The sequence below is a fragment of the Phascolarctos cinereus genome, unplaced genomic scaffold, assembly GCF_003287225.1.
Source record: "Phascolarctos cinereus isolate Bilbo 61053 unplaced genomic scaffold, phaCin_HiC Scaffold_4;HRSCAF=312, whole genome shotgun sequence".
Classification (NCBI taxonomy): Eukaryota; Metazoa; Chordata; class Mammalia; order Diprotodontia; family Phascolarctidae; genus Phascolarctos; species Phascolarctos cinereus.
This window is the reverse complement of record NW_027555847.1, coordinates 224,035,639-224,057,212: the sequence shown is the minus strand read 5'-3', so window position 1 is coordinate 224,057,212 and position 21,574 is coordinate 224,035,639. Positions and strand designations below refer to the sequence as shown.

General features: G+C 37.0%; 1 protein-coding gene across 1 annotated transcript in view; it reads left to right on the top strand.

The window, feature by feature from the left end:
• LOC110201914 (cytochrome P450 3A4-like) overlaps positions 1–21,574 on the top strand; it is a 41,079-nt gene that overhangs the window by 3,707 nt on the left and 15,798 nt on the right. The window contains exons 2-11 of the mRNA XM_020977782.2: positions 3,452–3,545; positions 4,817–4,869; positions 8,475–8,574; positions 9,524–9,637; positions 10,087–10,175; positions 15,020–15,168; positions 15,718–15,845; positions 17,091–17,163; positions 19,205–19,365; positions 19,708–19,934. Of these exons, the coding sequence (XP_020833441.1) occupies positions 3,452–3,545; positions 4,817–4,869; positions 8,475–8,574; positions 9,524–9,637; positions 10,087–10,175; positions 15,020–15,168; positions 15,718–15,845; positions 17,091–17,163; positions 19,205–19,365; positions 19,708–19,934 (1,188 nt within the window). The remainder of the gene's footprint in view (positions 1–3,451; positions 3,546–4,816; positions 4,870–8,474; positions 8,575–9,523; positions 9,638–10,086; positions 10,176–15,019; positions 15,169–15,717; positions 15,846–17,090; positions 17,164–19,204; positions 19,366–19,707; positions 19,935–21,574) is intronic.

The window sequence follows — 21,574 nt, the reverse complement described above, 5'->3', positions numbered from 1 at the left end:
GGTTATGCTAGCCTCGAATAGATCACAGATTCATTCCCCAGCCCAGGAGAGAGCTTGGAGAGAGAGCCTGATATCAGCCCCCAAAAATCTGAAGTAAGTCTGCAATTCATGGACATCCAGAAATGATCAACCCCAGGCTAGCAATTTAGGGCTTGGGACAATCTCTTTACTAGGAATTCAGTGCCCAAGGCCCCTAGGTGAATATACTGTGGACTTAATACCCCACACAAGAAAGCAGTATAAGAAACTCCAGAAGGGCTGTCATCACAGACTCAACTCCAAAAGTTTTCCAAGCTAGGTCTGCAACACCAGGTTACCTAGAACAAATGAGTGAAGGAATGACTAAACAAATAAGAAAACATAAGAACTACTAAGAGACAAAGATTACCCAAACAGTAAACCAAGAAGAAGAGAATCTCTCTCTCTCTCTCTCTCTCTCTCTCTCTCTCTCTCTCTCTCTCTCTCTCTCCTCAACAATTCATTGAAGAAAACCATAGCTTGCCAACAAAACCAATTAGAATTCCTAAAAGAAATGATGCAAGAGCTAAACAATTTAAATTAAAATGATATTATAAATTAATTGAGCCTGACAGAGAAAAAAAAACTGGAGAAGAAATGAGAGGTGTGGAGGACACTCTTGGAAATAGTATTAACTGTTTGTCATAAAGGGAACAAATTCTTACCTGAGTTATGCCTCCTTGAAAATTAGAATGGACCAAACAGAAGATAATGATTCTATGAAACAAGAAGAAACATCAAAACAAAGCCAAAATTGAAAAACAGAAGATGATATAAGATTTCTTATATGAAAACTGACCTGGATAACAGATCAAGAAAAGGTCACTTAAGAATTAACGAACTACCTGAAAGTCATGACAACAAAAAAAGAGAACAGGAATCATATTTCAGAAAATCAGTGGAGAAAACATCTCACATTTCATTCAACTCGAGGGCAAATTGAACACATTTGCCACAGTTCTGGAAAGAGATATCTAAATGAAAACCCCTCGGTATGTCAGAACCAATATCCAAAGGTTCCAAAGCAAACTATTGCAAATATTAAAGAAAAAAGAATTTAAGTTATGAATAGCCACATACATGACCTTGTAAGATTTAGCAGCTTACATTAAATAGTACAGAATGCGGTGTTCCTCAAAACAAATGACATACACTACGTACTAAAAATAACTTAATTAGTAAAACTGAGTTTAATTATACTGGGGGAGAAGGGATTGATGGTGAAATAGAGAACTTCCAAGCATTCTTGAAGAAAAGACCAGATTAAAGTAGGAACTTTACAGACTTGATGGAAAGAAATATATAAAAGAGTGAACAATTGGAAATGACTAAAATCTTTTAGGGATAAAGTCTTTGCAATCCAATTGGGTGAGAGATGGAATGCAATATCTCATAAGAACTATAGTGCCAGATGAAGCCATAGAAGGGCCAAATAAGATTGAGGCCTTAGAAGTGATTTTTGTAATGTATGATTATCTTTAAGGAGAAAGGAAAGGGAGGAGGGATACAGGAAAAAAGGAAAAAAAGAAGAGGAATGGAGTGGATATATCTCATAATTGTAGTAGAATTGAAAGCAGAAATTCAAGTAGAATTGAAGTAAAAATTCAAACAAATGAGGAAGAACAGGGGAAGAGTGTGACTTGAATCTTACTTTGAACTGACTACAAAGCAAAGTGAGCAGAACAAGAATAATTAATATACTATTTTTAAAATTATCAATTTTGAAAATCCTAAGAATTCTGACCCTCATAATGATTGCCTATGAATCCAAAGGATTGATAATTTACAATGCTGTCCATCTTCTGACAGAGGTGATGGCCTAGCCACTCAGAGGAAGTAATTCATTTTTGAATATGGACAATGTGGGGATTTGTTTTGTATGACTGTTCATTTGTTATAGAGGTTTTGTTTTCTTTTTTCTTTTCACAGTATGTGTGTGGGAATGAGGAGGGAGGGAGGGTGAGCCAATGCTTGTTAATATGCAGTTATTATTTTTATCAAAGAAAGTGAAGATAGAGCCTAGAAGGATACTGAATGGTGGTAGTTTGGGAACAAGAGTTCAAGGTAAAGATGAAAAATAAGATGTAGAGAGAAAAGAAATTATATGATGTGGTCAGACAAAGCAATTTTAGAATCCTTGATCATAAAAGTGGAATATTTGGGGTGACAATGAGATCAAGATTGTTATTATTCCAGTATGTGACTTATGGAAAATAAAGCAATAGGACATAGGGGTTGAGATTAAGGAATAGGGAGGCCAGGGTGTTTTAGGGACTAGCTGAACATTGATCTCACCTGACATAAGGTCAGAGTAGATTGCTAAGGAAGAATGAGCCAGCATCTGAAGCCCTTGAGAAAAGAGAGCTGTAATCCAGTATGTAACTGCTTTCAGCATTGGATTGGGTAAGATATATCTGGAAATAGTGAAACTAGAAGGAGGAAAGGTTGCCAAGTGATGCCAGAGAAAGGATCTAGGAGTGGTAATAAGGAGCAAGGAAGGAGTATACTGAGGTCTCTACCAGGACTAGTATATCTGAGGACATAAGAACCCAGGAGATGAAGGGAAATGTGTTGATAATAAAATGAAGATCCAGAGGACACAACGGAAGAGGTGGGCAGAGCTGTATTGCTACCTGACAGGGGTAAGACTATGATGTGTAGGGATAAGACAATGGGAAATAGAGGCAGGGGAAGTGGAGATTTTTGCTTAGTCATGTGGAAACTCAGTCAAATGGAACAGTAAGTAATAGGAGTATGCTAGTCATAAGCTAACAGTAATCTCTCCTTCTAGTATCAAGGAAGGATATTAAGAATGGTGTAAATAGGTCTTCCCACACATAAGGTCCTAACAGTAAGATGTGTGGTGTCTAAGTCTTTGGTACTACGGTGGGTTGTTAAGTTGAATGAAAGACATTGAGAACTGTGATTCTGGTGTTTGGTGTTTTTCTTCTAAAGTAGAGTGGTCTGATGTCTGAGGCACCAGAGCTGGGTTGGCTCGTGAAGAAAAGGGATTAATGTCTGAGGCCCAAGTCCTGAACTTTTTTGGTTGTATGTAAGGTACATTTACCCTGAATGGGTACTACTCACAGCACAATAGAGGGGGGGTGATATTCCAGCAGCAGTGCTGATGATGGTTTGCTCAAGGCTTGCCACACTTGACCACATCTAATATGCTGTCTTAGGCCTTACTGAGTCTCAAGCGGTACTTCAGGAAATCTCGGTTGAGTTTTATAATATCTCAGGATGTTTGTGGGAGCCATAAAGTATCTCTGGAAATGTCCCCTTGGCACTTGGATCTAAGTGAATCCAGCCTTACCTCAGAGCTACCTTTATAGGTCCTCCCCTTCTGATTAATGACAAGTGAACTGCACCATTTATGTCTTTGGTCATTGCTTTGGCTCTGATGTCTTTTTATTTTTCCTTTACTTTACAGATATGGGACCTGGACACACAGGCTCTTTAAGGAGCTGGGAATTCCAGGACCAACACCGCTTCCTTTCTTTGGCACTGTTCTTTCTTATCGCGAAGTGAGTTTCTATGAATTTTCTTTACTCCCTTTGCACCATGGAAGGAGCATTTGCTCTAGGCTCAGGAAACTTTGGTACAAATGCAAGCTCTGATACTTATGTATGTGACTTTGGGCAAATCATTTTTTTTCTTAGGCCTCAGTTTCCTCATCTATAAAATGAGAGGTCTAAGATCTTCTGATTCTTTTTATGACCTCAGATTTACCAAAGATTAGTTATAATGCACTTGTCCTTCAGTGTTACAGGATGGAATGTGTAGCAATATTCAGGCCCACCTTTCATTGGACAAAGGGCTTCATTAGCAAGTCTTAGATGCTGAATATTTTATGCTAAATTCTGCCTGAGTGGTTGTCAGTGTTATCAATGCTCTCTGGTAAATTTAGCCATTGATTCAAACAGCATTTCCTTTTGAATCCTGTGCCCTCAGGACCCTAGGGGATAATGACTAGACCTGTAATTTAACTGGCACAAGAATTCCCAGGTAATGTTACCACCTGACTTTTCCCACAACTTTTAGTCTTTTACCTACAGTATGAATTAATTGCCTTGCCTAGGGCCACCCAAGCAGCATGTGTGAGAGACAGAACTTGAACCAGGAAATTCTTGGTTTTGAGAACAATTTTGAGAGATCTCTATGCCTTTCCACTGACTGCCTAAGGAGCATTTATCTCCAGATGTTAATGCATAGATAGGAGAGAGTGCATGTGAAGCTTTAGACCAGAAGATATGTCATGTAATGGAAAGAAGTAGAGTTCAAAGACTGGGATTGATAGGTCACTGGTTCAGGGAGGGCACAACCATTTTACTTTTTGTGTCCTACAATTTGAAGCACAGTATTTTCACTTTTTAAATGAGAATTTAGTGAGAGCATAAGTTTACAGAGTGTATCATAGTTTTTATTAAGTTCCTACAATGTTCTAGGTACAGAGTTACAAATACAATAAATAGAGCAAGCCCTACTTTAAACAGGCTTTCATAGCGTAGGAAAAAGGCATTAAAGTTACAGTCAAGAGGCCAAGAATCCTAGAAAAATCTCTTTCTGCTAGAGAGATCAGGAAAAGCCTCATGGCAGTGACTACATTTGAGCTGGATCAGATGTCAATAAGTAGAGATGGGGGTAGGCGACCATATCCAGGCAAAGTAAAAAACATAACAACAATAGAAAAAAATATACAATTATTTTATATTTACCATCCTAATGTAAGGCATTTTTAACATTTTTCATCATTAAGAATTCATGCCCAAATCTGATTTTAAAATGTTTTTTTCAGGGTTTTACAAATTTTGACATGACTTGTTTTAAAAAATATGGGAAAACCTGGGGGTGAGTATTCTAAGTAATCTTTCTATTATGCCTACACATTTCAATGGTCAGTCACCCATAGCTACCCACTCAGACAATTACATTTGTGAAGATACAAGTATTGAAGATCTGTTTAATGCTACACAATTTTATTTTAGGCCCATAGCATCATAACAGGTGCACCTAGTATGATATCATTCTGAGTCATGGATTCTGTACATATCCCCTTATTTTAGTTCAGTGCTGTGATAATGGGAATGTTGAAGAAATAGAGAAACATTGTATAAAGTGTCTACCATGTAAAGGCCCACTGAGCAATGTAGATACAAAGACAGAACTAAAAAAGAGTTCCAGCCTTGAAGGAGCTTCCATTCTATTGTACAATTCAATGTGCAGAATGAATAATAATGAAAAAAGATGATCAGAGAAGTAGTAACAGATAGAGCAATGAAGGTAACCAATGTTTCTTTTAAAATTAATTTTGCTTCAAAAGACTATTCTTCCACGTTCTTTAAATCATTTCAATGTCTTTACCAAGAATACCCCAACTGGGGTCATGAAGATTTGCACATGACCAAAATAACTGAACAACAATAACAACATTTTATTATATTTTTATTTATTTTATTAAGCATTTTCCAGTTTCATTTTAGTGTGGTAGTAAAGAGTTTTAAAGATGCTTGTAGATCACCTATGATTTTGAAACCTCTGATCTATATGGTTATTTATTTTCATAACTTTATTGGTTATATTTAACTCCTTTTTCTCCCTCTTATCTCATATTCCTTCAGTTTCCTGGAATTTTTAATTCCATTTCTGTAACATCTCTCAAATCAATTTAATATTCCTATTGCCACCACTACCAACACTAGTACAAATTGCTATTATCACTCATATAAAGTAGTGTTGTGACCTCTTGACAGGCTTCTTCCTCTCTCTACTCTCCCTTCTCCTTGGTCCACTTGAAAAATAATACTGTATGGTGGAGTGAAAGCAGGAACTGGCCCAAGCTCTCCCCAAATCTCCCCAAATACCTCTAAAAAGTGACTTTGAAGAAAATTCTAGAGTAATAGAACCCACAAAGATACAGAGTGATGCGGATTTCCAGCCCAAGATAATCTAGAAGGTTGACAGGAAAGGTCTACTGCATCTGCCTGAGAGAGCAGCATCTAGTGTACACACCCAGCCTAAGCAAAGTAAAAAGGCTTTGGGAGACTAAATCACCAGCAGCAGTGATAGTTTCCAGTCTTCTCAACCCACAGAAACCAGAGAAAACTTAGGAGGTCAAAGGGAGAAGTCTGTCAAAACTGGGTGAAAGAGAAGTGCAATCCAGCACAGGGCTGCAGGGCATGCGAATACAGCCCCTACACCAGCAAACCAGGAATAGGCCTGGGGAGTGACTGAATCAGCAGCAGTAGTGGTGGCAGCAGCAGTAGCAGCTGCTCCTGGAGCTATTAGCCCACAGACTGAATATTTGAAAGTCACCTGTTTTGACTTTGGGGAGCCAAGATGGTGCAGTAAGCAATAAGTAGCTCTCACCATCCTTTATTGACCTTGAAAAAAACAGAGAATATTGCCCAAGGAAAAATCCTGAAGTAGTAGAGTCAGCAGAAAGACTAGATACAGCAGTCTTTTAGCTCCTGAGGCTAGGAGGATTAATTTTTACTGTGGCTGAAGGGGACTAGTACAGGAAGGGAGGTGTCCCAGCAAGCCGGTGGCAAGCCCCACCACAAAAAACCAGTATCCAGACCCTAGCCCCCAGCACAGGAAGCCTGGGACAGTACACCCTGTGCCCCAGAAGCAGAGATCAACTTTAAAAACAAACAAACAAAAAAGGCAAACACACTAACAAGAAGCAACATAGAAAAAACAATGATCATAGAAAAGTATCTAGGTGGTAGGGAAGACCAAAACATAAATTCAGGGGAGGATAACATTGTCAATATACCCACATATGAAACCTCAGAGGGCAATAAGAACTGGTCTCAAGCCCAAAAAGCCTTCAAGAAGGATTTTAAAAGTCAAATAAGGGAGGTAGAAGAAAAATTGAAGAATTCCTTTAAAAATACAGTTGACAAAATGGAAGAAAAGTACGCTGAAGAAAACAATTCCCTAAAAAGTAAAATGGGCCAAATGGAAAAGGAGGTACAAAAGCTAACTGAAGAAAACAATTCATTAAAAATTAGAATTGAGCAATTGGAAGCTAATGACTTTATGAGACACCAAGAATCAGTAAAACCAAATCAAAAAAATAAAAAATGGAAGAAAATGTGAAATTCTTCATTGGAAAAACAACTGACCTGGAAAATGGATCCAGGAGAGATAACTTAAGAATTATTGGTCTACCTGAAAGCCACGATAAAAAAAAAAAGAGCCTGGACACATCTTTCAGGAGATCATCAAGGAAACCTGCCCTGAAGCCCTAGAACCAGAGGCTAAAATAGTCATTGAAAGAATCCACAATCACCTCCTAAAAGAGATCCCAAATTGAAAATGCCAAGGAATATTGTAACCAAATTCCAAAATTATCAGGTCAAGGAGGAAAAAAATACTTATTTTTAAAAAGTATTTATTTTTAATGTTCTTTTAAAATTTTTTAGTTCAGAATAATCACCCTCTCTAGTCCCTACCTACCCCCTTCAAAAGGCAAATAATATGTCAATTGTATATGTGAAGCCATGAAACGTATTTCCATATTAGCCTATTCAAAAAAAATTAAAATAATGAAAATGGAAGACAGTAGCTTCATCAGTTCTCCCTCTATTGAGGGTGGTATTTTTCATCATGAATTGGTTCTTTTTAATTTTCTTTGGTCATTTGGCCCATTCTTAATGTGATTATTAAAATAATCTCTATTGTACCTAAATGTGTTTATGTTCACAATTGTGCATTTAAGTCCTGCCTGGCTCCATATTGCCTCCTAAGTAAATTGCAAAAAACTACTGCCTTGTGTTCAAGGCTCTTCTAGCATGTTGCCACCTTATGCTCCCAGGCTTATTTCCTATTAGTCCCCTCTATGCCCTTTGTTATTCAGCCAAATTGGATGACTCTTTGGCTCCCAAACACACTTGCCAATCTCATGCCACTCTGACTGCTCAGGCTATTTGCTGTCATTGAAATGCCCTCCTCCTTTCCTTTTCCTACAGAGTGCCTGACCATTCTTTAAAGCTCAATTTAAATGTTATCTCTTCAATGAAGTTATTCCCTTTTCCCATCACAACTCACAAAAACAACAACAACAATAAAATCTACTCTTTAATGTTTTCCAAGTGCTTTATACATGTTATCTTATTGATCCTCATAACAATCCTCTAATGTTGATACTATATTTTTCTACCTTTTTCTAGTGAGGAAATTCAGCCTGAGAGAGGTTACTGACTTGCATGAAGTCACAGAGCTAGGAAATGTCTGAGGCAGGATTCCAACTTCAGCATGCACCAAGTATTTCATAAATATTGTCTGATGAGTTTTATTTTAGATTTTTGGTTCATGTCCACATCTCAAATTAGGGGTAGCATAAGGCAGCAGGGAACTCATGGCCATCAATTTATAGTTTCCTCTTGCTACCTCTATTAACAACAGTGTAACTTGGTGACTGCTACAATTTGTTCCATTTGGTGGTATAGGTTTTTTGATGGCAGGCAACCTGTATTGGCCATCACGGACCCAGAGACTATCAAATCAGTGCTGGTAAAAGAGTGCTATTCTGTCTTCACCAATCGTCGGGTAAGTGACAGTGGAAGACTAATATGGACAACAATGGGAAAAGCATGGTAGCTGTGTTAAGGATCACAGTTTTTAGACCATCTATAAACACTTGCTTCACCATTGACATTCTTGCAGAAGACAGGACAGGCAAGACAGCCAGCTTAGGGCAATGCAGCTTAAGGTAGAGACAGAAGGTAGCTTTTGCTGAGTGATTTGAAGCCCCAGCAATACCATTTAGGCCTCAAAAACTTGGGGTGGTGATGCCTCCCCAACAGCTAGATTTGCCTATCATGCAGCCCCCAGAATTATTTTTAAAGGGAAAGGTAACTGTGGAAAATGGGCGTGCTCCCTTCATCTCCACAGGCAATGAGTGCTCACCAGCTGCCTCCAAAGGATAGATGGACAAAGGAGACATAGTCTGGGAAGTTCCCCCCAAGCCTTCTTTTCTACTTTTGGCCAGGCATTCACAGTCATGATCTTGGAATAAAAAATCCTGTGGAGGAGGTGCTGGCTATCTCCACCTATTGTCAAACAATTATCTCACTTGTTACAGGCCAGCCAGAATAATTGAAGCAATTGATGCCATAAAGAAGAGAAAGGGAGTGATGTGTCAGGCAGGTCAAATTACCACCCCCACCCCCACCATTATTTCGCCTCAGACACTGTGGGAGATTTCCTAGCATAGGACCTCTGGGAATAGCAATGTTTTTAGCCTAGTACAACCAGGCATCATCCTGGGAAGCAACCTCTGCAGTGGCGCAGCCTGGAAAATGCTACTGCAGGTACAACAGTCACAGCTTTTAAATATCCAGAAAAGAAAATTCTTGCCACCAAAGTCCATGGACTATAAAGAGACATATAACAAACTATAATTAGAAAGAATTAGTTTTTTATATTGGAAAATGTAATAGATCTGGTTCCACCATTTAATAAAAGAATGGTCTTGCCTTTTACCTTTTTCTCCTAGAATTTTGGTCCAGCAGGGTTTTTGGAGAATGCTATCTCAATTGCTGAAGATGATCAATGGAAGAGGATTCGAACAGTGTTATCTCCAACATTTACAAGTGGAAAACTCAAGGAGGTAAAGCAATGGATATTGGTCATATTCTAGAAAACTGAGTGTAGGGGAAAGTAAAATAAAAGTTCCAATGATTTTCTCCAGTTAATGCCTAATTAATAGGCCCATATATCTGAGCTTCCTATAAGGAATATTTTCTATCCTACTCTTTTGATGTAAAATGAAGAGAGCACTGTCTCTGAAGTCAGACAACCTGATCTCCAATCTCACCTCTGATGCCTATTACCTGAATGACCCTTGGCAAGTCACTTAACCATTCTGGCTACAATTTCCTCATCTTTAAAATGAAGTAATTTGACTACATGCATGGCCTAGAAGGACTGTTATTACTATAGATGCATGATTTTTTACATTTTAAAGGAGAGAAATGAATTTATGAAATACCATTGTGCCTCTTGAGTTTGTTTTGGAACTAGATTTTCTATATATAACTATTGTCATTTGGCATTTAGATGTTTCCCATCATTAACCAATATGGAGACATATTAGTGAAGAACATGCAAAATGAAGCAGAGAAAAGCAAGCCTATAACTCTGAAAAAGTAAGTATGGGGCAACAACTGTAGCAATCTGAGGAGCAACAGGATACCCCGTTTGCTTCAGCTTCATTTCTGTCATCTTTCCTCAGAAATTGAAGCACCCACTTTTAGAGTTATTCTCTTGAATTTTTAATTAACAAAGGAAGTGTAAAGGACAACATGGTGAGATCTTCCCCTCTGAGGCTAAGCACCTTGAGAAAGCCATTGACAATTGATGATTCTACTTGTGGTCCTTTTTTCTTTATCTTTTCATATTCTGAATTCTCTGTAGTCTGGCTTCCAAATTAGTAATTCAACTAAGGCTTTTATAAAATTTTAAAAAACTTTCTCCAAAATTACTGTTGATCTTTTTTTTTTACATTTATGAAAATAACTAAAACTCTTTTCTTAACCTCTTGCTTTATATCTTCCCAAAATTGTATTACAATTTGGGCCCAAGTTGTGTTTTCCTTTAAGGATTTCCTCGTAGATATTTTTGGAGCTATTTTCTTCTGTGTTTTCAGTGTCTCTGTCACCATAATGGTATTTTTTTGTGGGATTCTTTTTGTTTGTTCATTTGTTTTCAACTTTATGACTTTAGACTTTATGTTAGGTCCAGATTCTATATAAATCTAGAGGAAGCATCCAGATGTTGGTTCTGTTGTAGGTTTTTTGGAATTATTGGTTGTTTCATTATTACAGACTCCAAAGTCTAATTCAAGCTGGGAACTTACAAGCTTTTGATGCTCTAAGTAGTTTTATCCAGGCAAAGTCTGATTAGTTCCTCTATCTTTTCCCCTTCACTAGCAAGGTCTGAGCTTTGCATGTTCCTGACCTTTATTTGGATCTGAGTAGCAACAGACTGCTGCTAGACTGAGACACTATCACGCAGTTGGAAAACTCTCTTGGTTCAGTGACAAACGTAGGTTTCCCTTTGGTCTGAGAGTCCTCCCATTATTATTCCTCCATGGCCATTAGATAGGCCTAAAAACTAGAGCTGAGACCAAAATCTTTTCCTGGGGTCTGAGGCACATTGTTGTTGCTTGTTTTTGAACTTCCTCCTTGCTTGGTAAAGCCTGTGACTCATTCTCACATCTGGGCCCTTCCATAGTTCACATGGCATCTGTCACCCAAAAAGATGTAGAAAGTGACAACCTGCCACTTGGCACCTGTTCCACTATTCTACATGAGTTCCCAGTGTCCTAGTATTTTTTTAAGAACCTTTTATTTCCCTTGGGAAAAGTCTTTAGTTGCTGGAATATTTCAAAGGACTAATTTCTGGCCAGTATCTGTAGACCTTTACCTATGTCTCCCTACACCAGCCTGGTCTGGACAAATGACTCATTGTTTTTCTCCTTCTTGGATTCCCTAATAATTAACCAGTGTGGTCCATTTTCTAGACTAGTTTTGAGATGGGGAGGAGCTCTCTCTGCTTCTTGTTTCTTTTCCATATTAACTCCATCTCTAGCACTGCTCTCTTAATTTTCAAATCAATGACTTCTTGTGTATTTTAATCCTTGTTGACCCCATTGCAGCATCTGACACTGTTGAGCATCTTCTCTTTCAGGATGCTCTCTATTCTCCGTATTTTTTGATTCTGCTCTGTTTTGGTCCTCCTCCTCTCTGTCTGTGCATTCTTTCCCAACTTCTTTTGCTGAATGTCCATCCATGGAGCATCTACTAATTGTGTCTTAGTCAGTCAAGAATAACTTATAGTTATTTAATTTATCAAGAAAAACATGAAAAACATATCACATTCAAAATAACACTAGACAATATAAAATAACAGGGAATGTATTAGCCAAAACAAACCCAGGAACTTCATAAACAAATTTTAAAATCCTTTTTTATACAAATAAAATAATATGTAAGTAATTGGAGATATAGTAATAGTTTATGAGTAGGCAGGACCAATATAATAAAAATGACAATTATATCTAAATTAATTTATGTATTCAATGCCATCTCAATTCAGTTACTAAAAAATACTGAATTAGAAAAAATAATAAGAAAATTCATTTGGAAGTACAAAAACTCAAGAATAATTGAGGAACTAATGAAAAAAAGTATAAAGGAAGTACAGATTTTAAACTATTATTGAAGATAGTAATTATCAAAACTATCTTTTGCTGGTTCCAAAATAGAAAGATAGATCAATGGAACAGAGCAGACATACAACTTACAGACACAAATAAATATAGTGACCTTGTATTTGAAAAACGTAAAGACAATATTTTGGGATAAGAATTCATTATTTGATAAAAAAAATTGTAGGGAAAACTAGACAGCAATATGGCAGAAACTGGGCATAGACCAATATCTCACACCATTTACCAAAATAAGGTCAAAATGGATTTACTGCTTAGCTATAAAGAAAGATATTACAAGAAGATTTGAAGAACTTGAAACATGTTTATCAGACTTATGGATAGGTAAATAACTTATGAATAAACAAGAGAGAGAACAGAGTGAGGTACAAAATGAATAATTTTGATTCCATTAAATTAAAAAAAAAGTTTTGTACAAGTAAAACTAATGTAGCCAAGATCAGAATGAAAGAAGAAAATTGGGAAAACATTTTTATAGACAGTTTCTCAGATAAAAGTCTTATGTCTCAAATATCTCGATTTCTCAAATCTGTAAGAATATGAGTCATTCTCCAATTAGTAACTTGTCAAAGGATATGAACAGGCAGCTTTCTGATAAATCAAAACGATTTGTGGTCATATGAAAAATGCTCTAAATATTTTCATTATCTTCTTTAAATTGTCTTTTATTAAAACTATCAGTATCCTCAGTTCCTTCAACAAATTTTTGTTTTTGAATCACCTCACTAAAGTAGTCATTGGACACTATTTACTTCCAGTTTATTAATGTCCTTCTCCAAATATGATGCCCAGAACTTTGGACATAATGGATATGGTCTGACCAGGGCCAGAAGCACCAGGACCATTATCTCTTTCATTCTGGGTAATATGTCTTTCTTCCTGTACTCTAAGTGCCCATTTAATTTTTAAATTATTATTTATTAGAAAATGCACATTAAAACAGCTTTCAAATATCATTTTATACCTATCAAATTGGCTAAAATGATTGAAGATGAAAGTTAGAGGGGATTTGGAAAAATTGGACACTAATGGATTTTTGGTGGAATTGTGAACTGATTCTACAATTTTGGAGAACAAACTGGAATTATGCCCAAAGAGATATTAACCTGCTTATATCCTTTGACCCAGCAATAACACTATTAGGTCTATTTCCGAAGATGATTAGGGACAAAGCAAAAGAACCTTTATCTTCTAAAATATTTTTAACAGCTCTCTTTGTAGTGGTAAAGAACTGAAAATTTTGGGTATGCCCATCATTTGAGGAATGGCTGAACAAGTTGTGATATATGATCATGATAGAATACTACTATGCTATAAGAAATGATGAACTCGATGGTCTTGGAAAAAACGTGGATAGATTTGGACAAAATAATGAAGAGGGAAATGAGCAGAACCAAGAGAATATTGTATACACTAACAGTAATTTTGTTTTAAGAACAAGTTTGAATGAGTAAGTAATTTTTTCTGTTATAAATATCCAATTTAACTACAAAGGACATATGAAGAAAGAGGCTATCTGCATCCTGAGAAAGAATTGATAAATAGAAGCATGTACAGAATGATTTTACACACACACACAAAAACACACATTTAAATATATATTTGTGTCTAATGGTAGCAGTCTCTAGGGTGGGATGGAAGGAAAAGAAAGAAAAAATAAATTTACATGACAACTTTATTATACATTTAAATGGAATAGCAAGTTGCACGTAATAGATTTACATTTTCATGTGCAAGCATATTTTTTATTACACCATGTTATGGAAATGCTTGTGTTACTCCATAAATTAAAAATAAAATACATAAAAATTAAAAAACAAATAAAAATATGAAGATAAGAGTGGCAATGATAGTGTAGCTAATCTGAAAAAGACAGAAGAATGTGGGGTTAAAGATATAGCTGTCAGTACCTTCTCCTGCGTGGCCACATTCTTCTTCTGTGTACACACACACATTCATACATACGTGCATATGTATATATGCCATTAAGTGTGTGTTATATATATATATATATATATATATATATATATATATATATATATATATGTACATATGCATATGTTTATGTATGTATCCAATCTCTATTTGAATATAAGCTTCTTGAAGCCAGAGAATTTTTTGCATTTTTCTCATATCTCCAGTGGCTAGAATAGCTCCTGGCACATAGTAAGCACTTAGTAAATGATAGCTTAATAATTGGATGTAAAGAGTATTCATGTGAAAATGTATTCCTCTTTAAATGAGGGGAACCTAACCATCTCTAACAGCTTAGGGAAAGGAAGTGATAATCCCAATTAGCACTACTATGCATTTTGTCCCATGAATATCCAAGCTATCATTCATTCATTCATCCACTCATTCATTTATAAAATGTTTTTGGACTTCTGGGTACTTGGTGAGAAGAATCAACTTTTTTCTGAAAAAGTTCACCCAGTAGATACAACTAACCATTTTCAGCTACGGCCCTCATGCCCTGCTGGATTGAATATAGATCACAATAGGCATACCTGGCCAGACTGCATTAAAATATAATAAAGAAATATGTAATAAAATAAAAAATACAATAGAACACAAATAATATTAATATGTGTTTTTTTGTTTTCAATATATGGCCCATAGGTATCCTTTGGAATGGTTTAGTGACCCCAGTTTCTATGGAGTTCTACACCATGGGTTTAGAGGCTCACTTCATGTCTTTACTTGGAGAGGAAAGATGCAGTGCCTGTTCTGAGACTTTTTTTTTTTGCTTTTTCTCCTCAGAATTTTTGGGGCTTACAGCATGGATGTGATCACCAGCACTTCATTTGGTGTCAATGTTGATTCCTTGAATAATCAGAATGATCCCTTTGTCAGAGAAATCAGCAAGTTAATTAAATTCAGTTTTCTGGACCCACTCATACTTACAATAAGTAAGTTGGTTCTTCTTTATAGAAATAAATACTTAAAAATTCAGTGATTCTAACATACCTAAAGATACTCAATAACTCAGAAAGTTGGATCACAGATTTAGAGATGGACAGACATTTAGGAGCCATCAAGTCTAAGTTCTTAATTTTACAAATGATTAAACTGATGCATAGAGAGATTACAACACAATCTCAGGAATTCTGGAGATTCAATTCTTTAATTACTACTGTTAGGGAGGGAGGGCTTTCAGAGAGCATCTGACCTAAAGCCTTAGGGAATTATTTGTTGATTGGGTGAGTCATAGTTAGCTTAGCAGTTAACCTAGAAGGCTAGGGATGGGCATAGGACATTTGATTTTGGAGACACATTCCCTCCCACTGTTTGGCTTTTCATTGACCCCCACCAGTTCGTAGACAATCAGTTACCTCAAAAAGGAAATGAGTAAGCCATGTTACAATTTGTACCTCTGGTGCTATCTCCCCATCTACACTCCAAATAAAGGTGGTAGTATCACCTATAATTTCATAAGGATTTGTTTTTATTTTCCTCAGCGCTTTTTCCATTCCTTGTTCCTTTGTTAAAAACATTGGATGTAACTGTATTTCCGAAAGAAGCAACAGATTTCTTAGTAAAATCAATTAAAAAAATAAAGGAAGAACGAAAGATATGTTCACAGAAGGTAAGCAGGTCTCTCCAATGCTCAGAATAAGAATATGTGTACATTACAAATAGTGGTATTCTTCATCCTCAGAGTAGAGCAAACAAAAGTTGTATTCCCTTCTACCTGATGTTTATCTTTGTTCACTATAATTTTTATTCAATTCCAATTGTCAGATATTTTTGAGGACTTACTGTGTAACCTGAAGAAGTGTCACTTTGTGTCTTGTAAGCTCATGTCCATCTCTAACTCTATGCTCCTATTATTTAGTATTTGCCAGACAGTGATCTGTGTCTGTGGAAGTACAAAGTGTAAAAAGGCATTGTCCCAGCTCTCAATTAATTTACAATGGTATATATGGAATAAGACACATGTACTCAATATTATGTTGCAAATTGGTATATGATGTGTAGCAAGAACCCAAGGAAAAAGAAAGTATCTTTCTTCTTTGTTTATACACCCTCAAAACAGGCCTCACTAACAACACCAAAGGCTATATGAGAATAAGAACAAAAATTATAATTATACCAGTAATTTTGTATTCAAATTCTTCATATAGGCTCTTGGCCCACATTGAGAACATTTTTCATTTTCTCACAAAGCCTCTACTCCAAGGCCTTTTTCTGGAACAGCTATGACTCTTAATTCTTGAAGACTAGGTCAGAAAACTGCAACCAATTGTTGATCCTTGCAAGCTGCAAAGTCTTCAAGCTTAAGCATGTTGATTTATTATATGTTTGCTGACCTAAGACCAGTCTAGGTCCTAGGTATGCCCATTGGTTGACCACAGTAAGATCAATTTCTTTGCCTATAGTGATCCTGGAAAACCAGCCATGGGGTTATTGTACTATTGCAATCTGTGGTGTCCGCATCAATGATATTTTAAACCATTGAAGTCTTTCTGTCAGACTTAAGAGAATTCATTTCTTAGAATATTTAATATTTTCTTGTAGGTTTTTCAGAGTATGCTTCCCTTCCAAAACCCTGAGCTGGTGTTTGGGACATCATCTTTCAAAATTTGGGAATCTGATTTTAAGTTCTTATATCATTCACTTGAGGGTCAGGCTCTTTGGCCCTCCAAGTCCTTTGTGGAAGTGCCTTGGGTAGAATTCCAATTCTGCCACTTAGCTGAAGCCACAATGTCTCTAATCATTCATATCTTTACTTGTCTATCCTACATCAGGGATGTTTATTTGCTGTGTTCATAGATAATTTCTATGTTCTCAAGTGTTTTCTCAGCATTAGTGTTTTCCATCATTTTTCCAGCACCGCATAGATTTTCTTCAGCTTATGATGGATTCTCAGACTTCTAACAATTCAGAGACACATTCTCAAAAAGGTAAGTTGAGCATGAGGATAGCCACAAATTGGAATCTTGAGGACATTATCTGTGGAAGCATGAAACCATTTCCAATTTGCTCAGATGATATACCCAATCGCAATAACAATGACAACAATGATGATGTTACAGGGTTTTAATATTTGCAGAGCACTTTGCATAAATTACTTCATTTGATCTTCATAATAATGCTGTGTGCTTGGTGTCATTCTTATTTCTATTTTAGAAATGGGGAATGTAAAGCTGAGAGAGTTTAAGCAACTTCTACAGTATCAGAGCTAGTAAAACTTTGAAGTAGGTTTGAACTCAGATCTGACTTCTCTCTAAGTCCAACAGTCTGTGGTATAACCTAGCCACATCAGAAAGATGTTTGGCATCTGTAGTATGAGCTAGATGGAGCCAATTTTCAAAAGTGTGTTTGAATTTGTGATGGTCAAGTTAGTAAGCATGGATGGTGACGCTAAAGTCCCTATTTCATCTATACCTAGGACAACAATGAAGCATAGGGAAATGGGAAAAATGCAGTTTTTTTTTCAAGAAAGAAAATAATTTATCTTATTCTAACTGTGCTTTTAAACACCTGAGGGATCCTACATGCATCACTTCACTTGTCTGGACTTGCATGTCATAGGTAAAAGAAATGTGTTGGTCCAGATGATCATTCAATTATCTTCTAGCTCTAAATCCTATAATTTTACTACATTCCCTGGCCTAGAGCATTTTTATTTGTGCTTAGCTAGCTGGACAGCTCTTTGGCACACAGGATAGGGGGCCAGGCCTGGAGTCAGGAAGATTCACTTTCCTGAGTTCAAATCTGGCCTCAGACACTAAGTTGCATGACCCTGGGTCAGTCATTTAATATGCTTTGCATCAGTTTCCTCATCTGTCAAATGAAGTAGAGGAGGAAATGGAAAAATCACTCTGATGTCTCTGTCAAGAAAAACCCAGCTAGTGTTCACACAGCTATACAGGAAGAAAAAAGAGACTGATCTGAAGATACAAGTTTCTCTTGCAATATAAAATAGTGCTTATAAAATGAACACTATTCTCATTTAACCATAAGTAGGATATAGACTCTCCTATGCTGAGCATTCTTACTAGAATTCAGCCAGATGGAGGCAACATTATTAAGTGAAGGGGGAGCTGGAGTTGGGAGTCATAAAGCCAGATTCTAGTCTCAGCTTCAGCCAGTTACTAAATCAGTGACTTTGGAACAATTATCTTATTGCTCTGAACTTCAACTGCCTTATCTGAAGAATGGAGAGAAGCATTCTTGCACTAGCAATTTCACAGGCTAGTTATGGTGGTCAGATGAAATGATGTATAAACATAATCCACAAAACCTAGGCACTATGTATAGCAATGTAACCAATGTTTATTGTTACCTTTTGGATACCTTCCCTTCATGGAGTTCATCAGAGACAGGAAATGGTGGGAAGAGTGTGGTCTCTGAAGTCTGAGAACCTAGGTATAAATCTAAGTCTCTCACCTATGAGACTTTGGGAAAGTCATTTAACCTCTTCGTGCCTCAGATTACCAATTACATGGCTATTGGGGTCCCTTCCAGCTCTAAATCTGTGATCTCCTTCGAACATTTCTCCTCCATATTTGCTTCACTCCATACTCCACCACCCTACCACAGCCACTTATCTCCTCTCCTCTGGATTATTACTAGAGCCTTTTAGTGTATCTGTCCTGTGACACTGTATTAGAAAGAAGAGAGAATTCCCTGAAATGAAATCTCACTTTTATCACACCCAGAAGTAACAAATGAGGATGAGATAGGTGTGTGGAAAGAACAGAACAAATATAGGAGAAATTTGTTTGAGCAATCCCAGTTAGACTTAATCTCTTTCCTGCCTTGTAATGATAGATTTTGGTGGAAAGCTCTTGTCATGTCATTGAATGCATTTCAGATCTTTTTTTAGGTATTCTGGGCAGTCAGGTAGGTAGACTTCTTTCCTAACTTCTTGTGATATGACTGAATGATGTATCAATGGTATGATGACTTTGTCTGAATATTTCCCTTGCCTTATTTCAGATCTGAGTGATGAGGAAATCCTGGCCCAATCTATTATCTTTCTTTTTGCTGGCTATGAAACCACCAGCTCTGTCCTTTCCTTTCTCTTTTACCACCTGGCCACTAACCCTGAGGTCCAGCAGAAACTTCAGAAGGAGATAGATGCAGTTTTGCCTAACAAGGTGAGAGGATGAGAGGAATAGAGCTGCTACTGAGGTTCAAGAGTTTTGTCACAGGTTCAAAAGGGCTAATTTTATGAAAATATTTATACAAATTTCATTTTGACAGAGCTCAGAAGTGTTAATCACTTCATTAGCATATTGACAACTGCAGTGACTCCCAACATTCCATAAATTCAATAGTAAATGTATTTTTATAGCTTTCCTCCAGGAGGTATTACTGTAACATCTGGTGACCAGATGTACAGTGAAGCTGGCATAGACTCATTCTAAGACCGAGTAAAGATGTGAAAGCCACCTTAGTACTAAGAACTTAGTACTTACAACTATTTGTTCTCTTTGCAGGAAGCAGTCACGTATGATGCCCTGGTACAGATGGAGTATCTAGACATGGTGATAAGTGAAACTCTCCGTCTATTTCCCATAGCTGGCAGGATTGAAAGGGTTGCTAAGAAAACTGTTGAGCTCAATGGACTGAGGATTCCTAAAGGCACAGTGGTGATGGCCTCAGCCTTTGTCCTGCATCGTGACCCACAATATTGGTCAGAGCCAGAGGAGTTCCGTCCTGAAAGGTAAACACATTGTTTTAAACAAGGGAAAAGGTTATTCAATGTGTTTGTTTATTTGAGACAGTTTAGAGAGAACATTGAGTTGGGAGACTTCTAGTTGTAGAAGTTTTTAAGCCCTTAGTAGATAGTAAATTTTTTAGGGCATATCAAATAGAAGACATGGTGCTACATTCAGAGTCAGGAAGACCTGAATTCAAAGTCCATCTCTGATACCACTTAGTTATATGGCTAGGACACTAATGATCTCATTCCACACAGTGACTTTCAAACATTTTATTCCTTCCTCAAACCTCCCACTGCTCCTCCTCTTTCCACACTCTCAGCTGAGATCATTCCCTCATATTTTACCAGAAAAAAATGAGGCTGTTCACAGTGAACTCCTTCTTTTCCCCTCTCCTTCATCTCTCATCACTATGATGCCTTCTGCTACTAGCCTGTATCACATAATGAAATAACCTTATTCCTTACCAAGGCTAATTCCTTTACTTGTCCAAGTGAGTCCATCTCTTCTAAGAGATTGCCACATCTGTCATCAATGCTCTTACACTTACTTCCAATCTGTCCCTGTCTATTGACTAATTTCCTACTGCTTACAAAAATGCCCATGAGTTTTCTGTCCTGAAAACCCCCCAACTTGATCTTTCTCTCCCTGTTATTGTTCTATATCTTTTCTGTCCTTTATAGCCAGCCTTCTGAAAAAGTTTACAATACAATAAAAAGGCTCACAGCAGACCACTGCTGGAGTCAGGAGGGCCTCAGTTCATATCAGGCCTCAGGCACTTGACATTTACAAGCTGCGTGACCCTTGGCAATTCACTTAACCCCATTGCCTTCCCCCCAAAATCCAAACAAACAAATAAAATTTTGGAGGCAGCTAGGTGGTGCAGTGGTAGAGCACCAGCCCTAGAGTCAGGAGGACCTGAGTTCAAATCCAGCCTCAGACACATGATAATCACTAGCTGTGTGACTTTGGGCAAGTCATTTAACCCTGATTGCCTGGTAAAAGAAAAATAAATAAATAAGGTTCAAACTACAATAGGTGTTACCACTTTCTCTCCATTTACTCTCTTCTTCTTCGCCTTTGGATTTTAAAGAATTATTTAAAGTCTTTTCTTGTTGTTTTGATGTTCAGTTCACTCTTCATCACCTCTTTAGGGGTGTTGTTGGCAGAGATACTGGAGTGATTTGCCATTTACTCCCCCAACTCATTTTACAGATGAGGAAACAGAGGCAAACATGGTTAAATGACTTGCCCAAGGTCACACAGCTTATAAGTTTCTGAGGTCAAATTTGAATTAAGGTCTTTCTGACTCCAGGACTGGCTCTCTATCTATTCTGTCACCCAACAGCCCAAAAAATCTTTAGTCTAAGTGAAATAATATTGCAAAATGAGATCACCAGTCTCATTCCTTTGATTTCTTAGGAAGTTAAGGTTTAGCATCTCCACAATGTAAATAAAATTGATACTAGAACAGATTTTTGAGAGTCTGTTGAAATTTCTGCCTTTCAAGCCTCATTTCAGATTTTTAAAAATGACAAATAACAAATATGGCATAATGATAAGAAGGAATTGTTCTGAAGATATACAAGTAGTGCTTTAGATACTGAGACTGTCTTAAGGCAGATCTCTTGATATTTACATT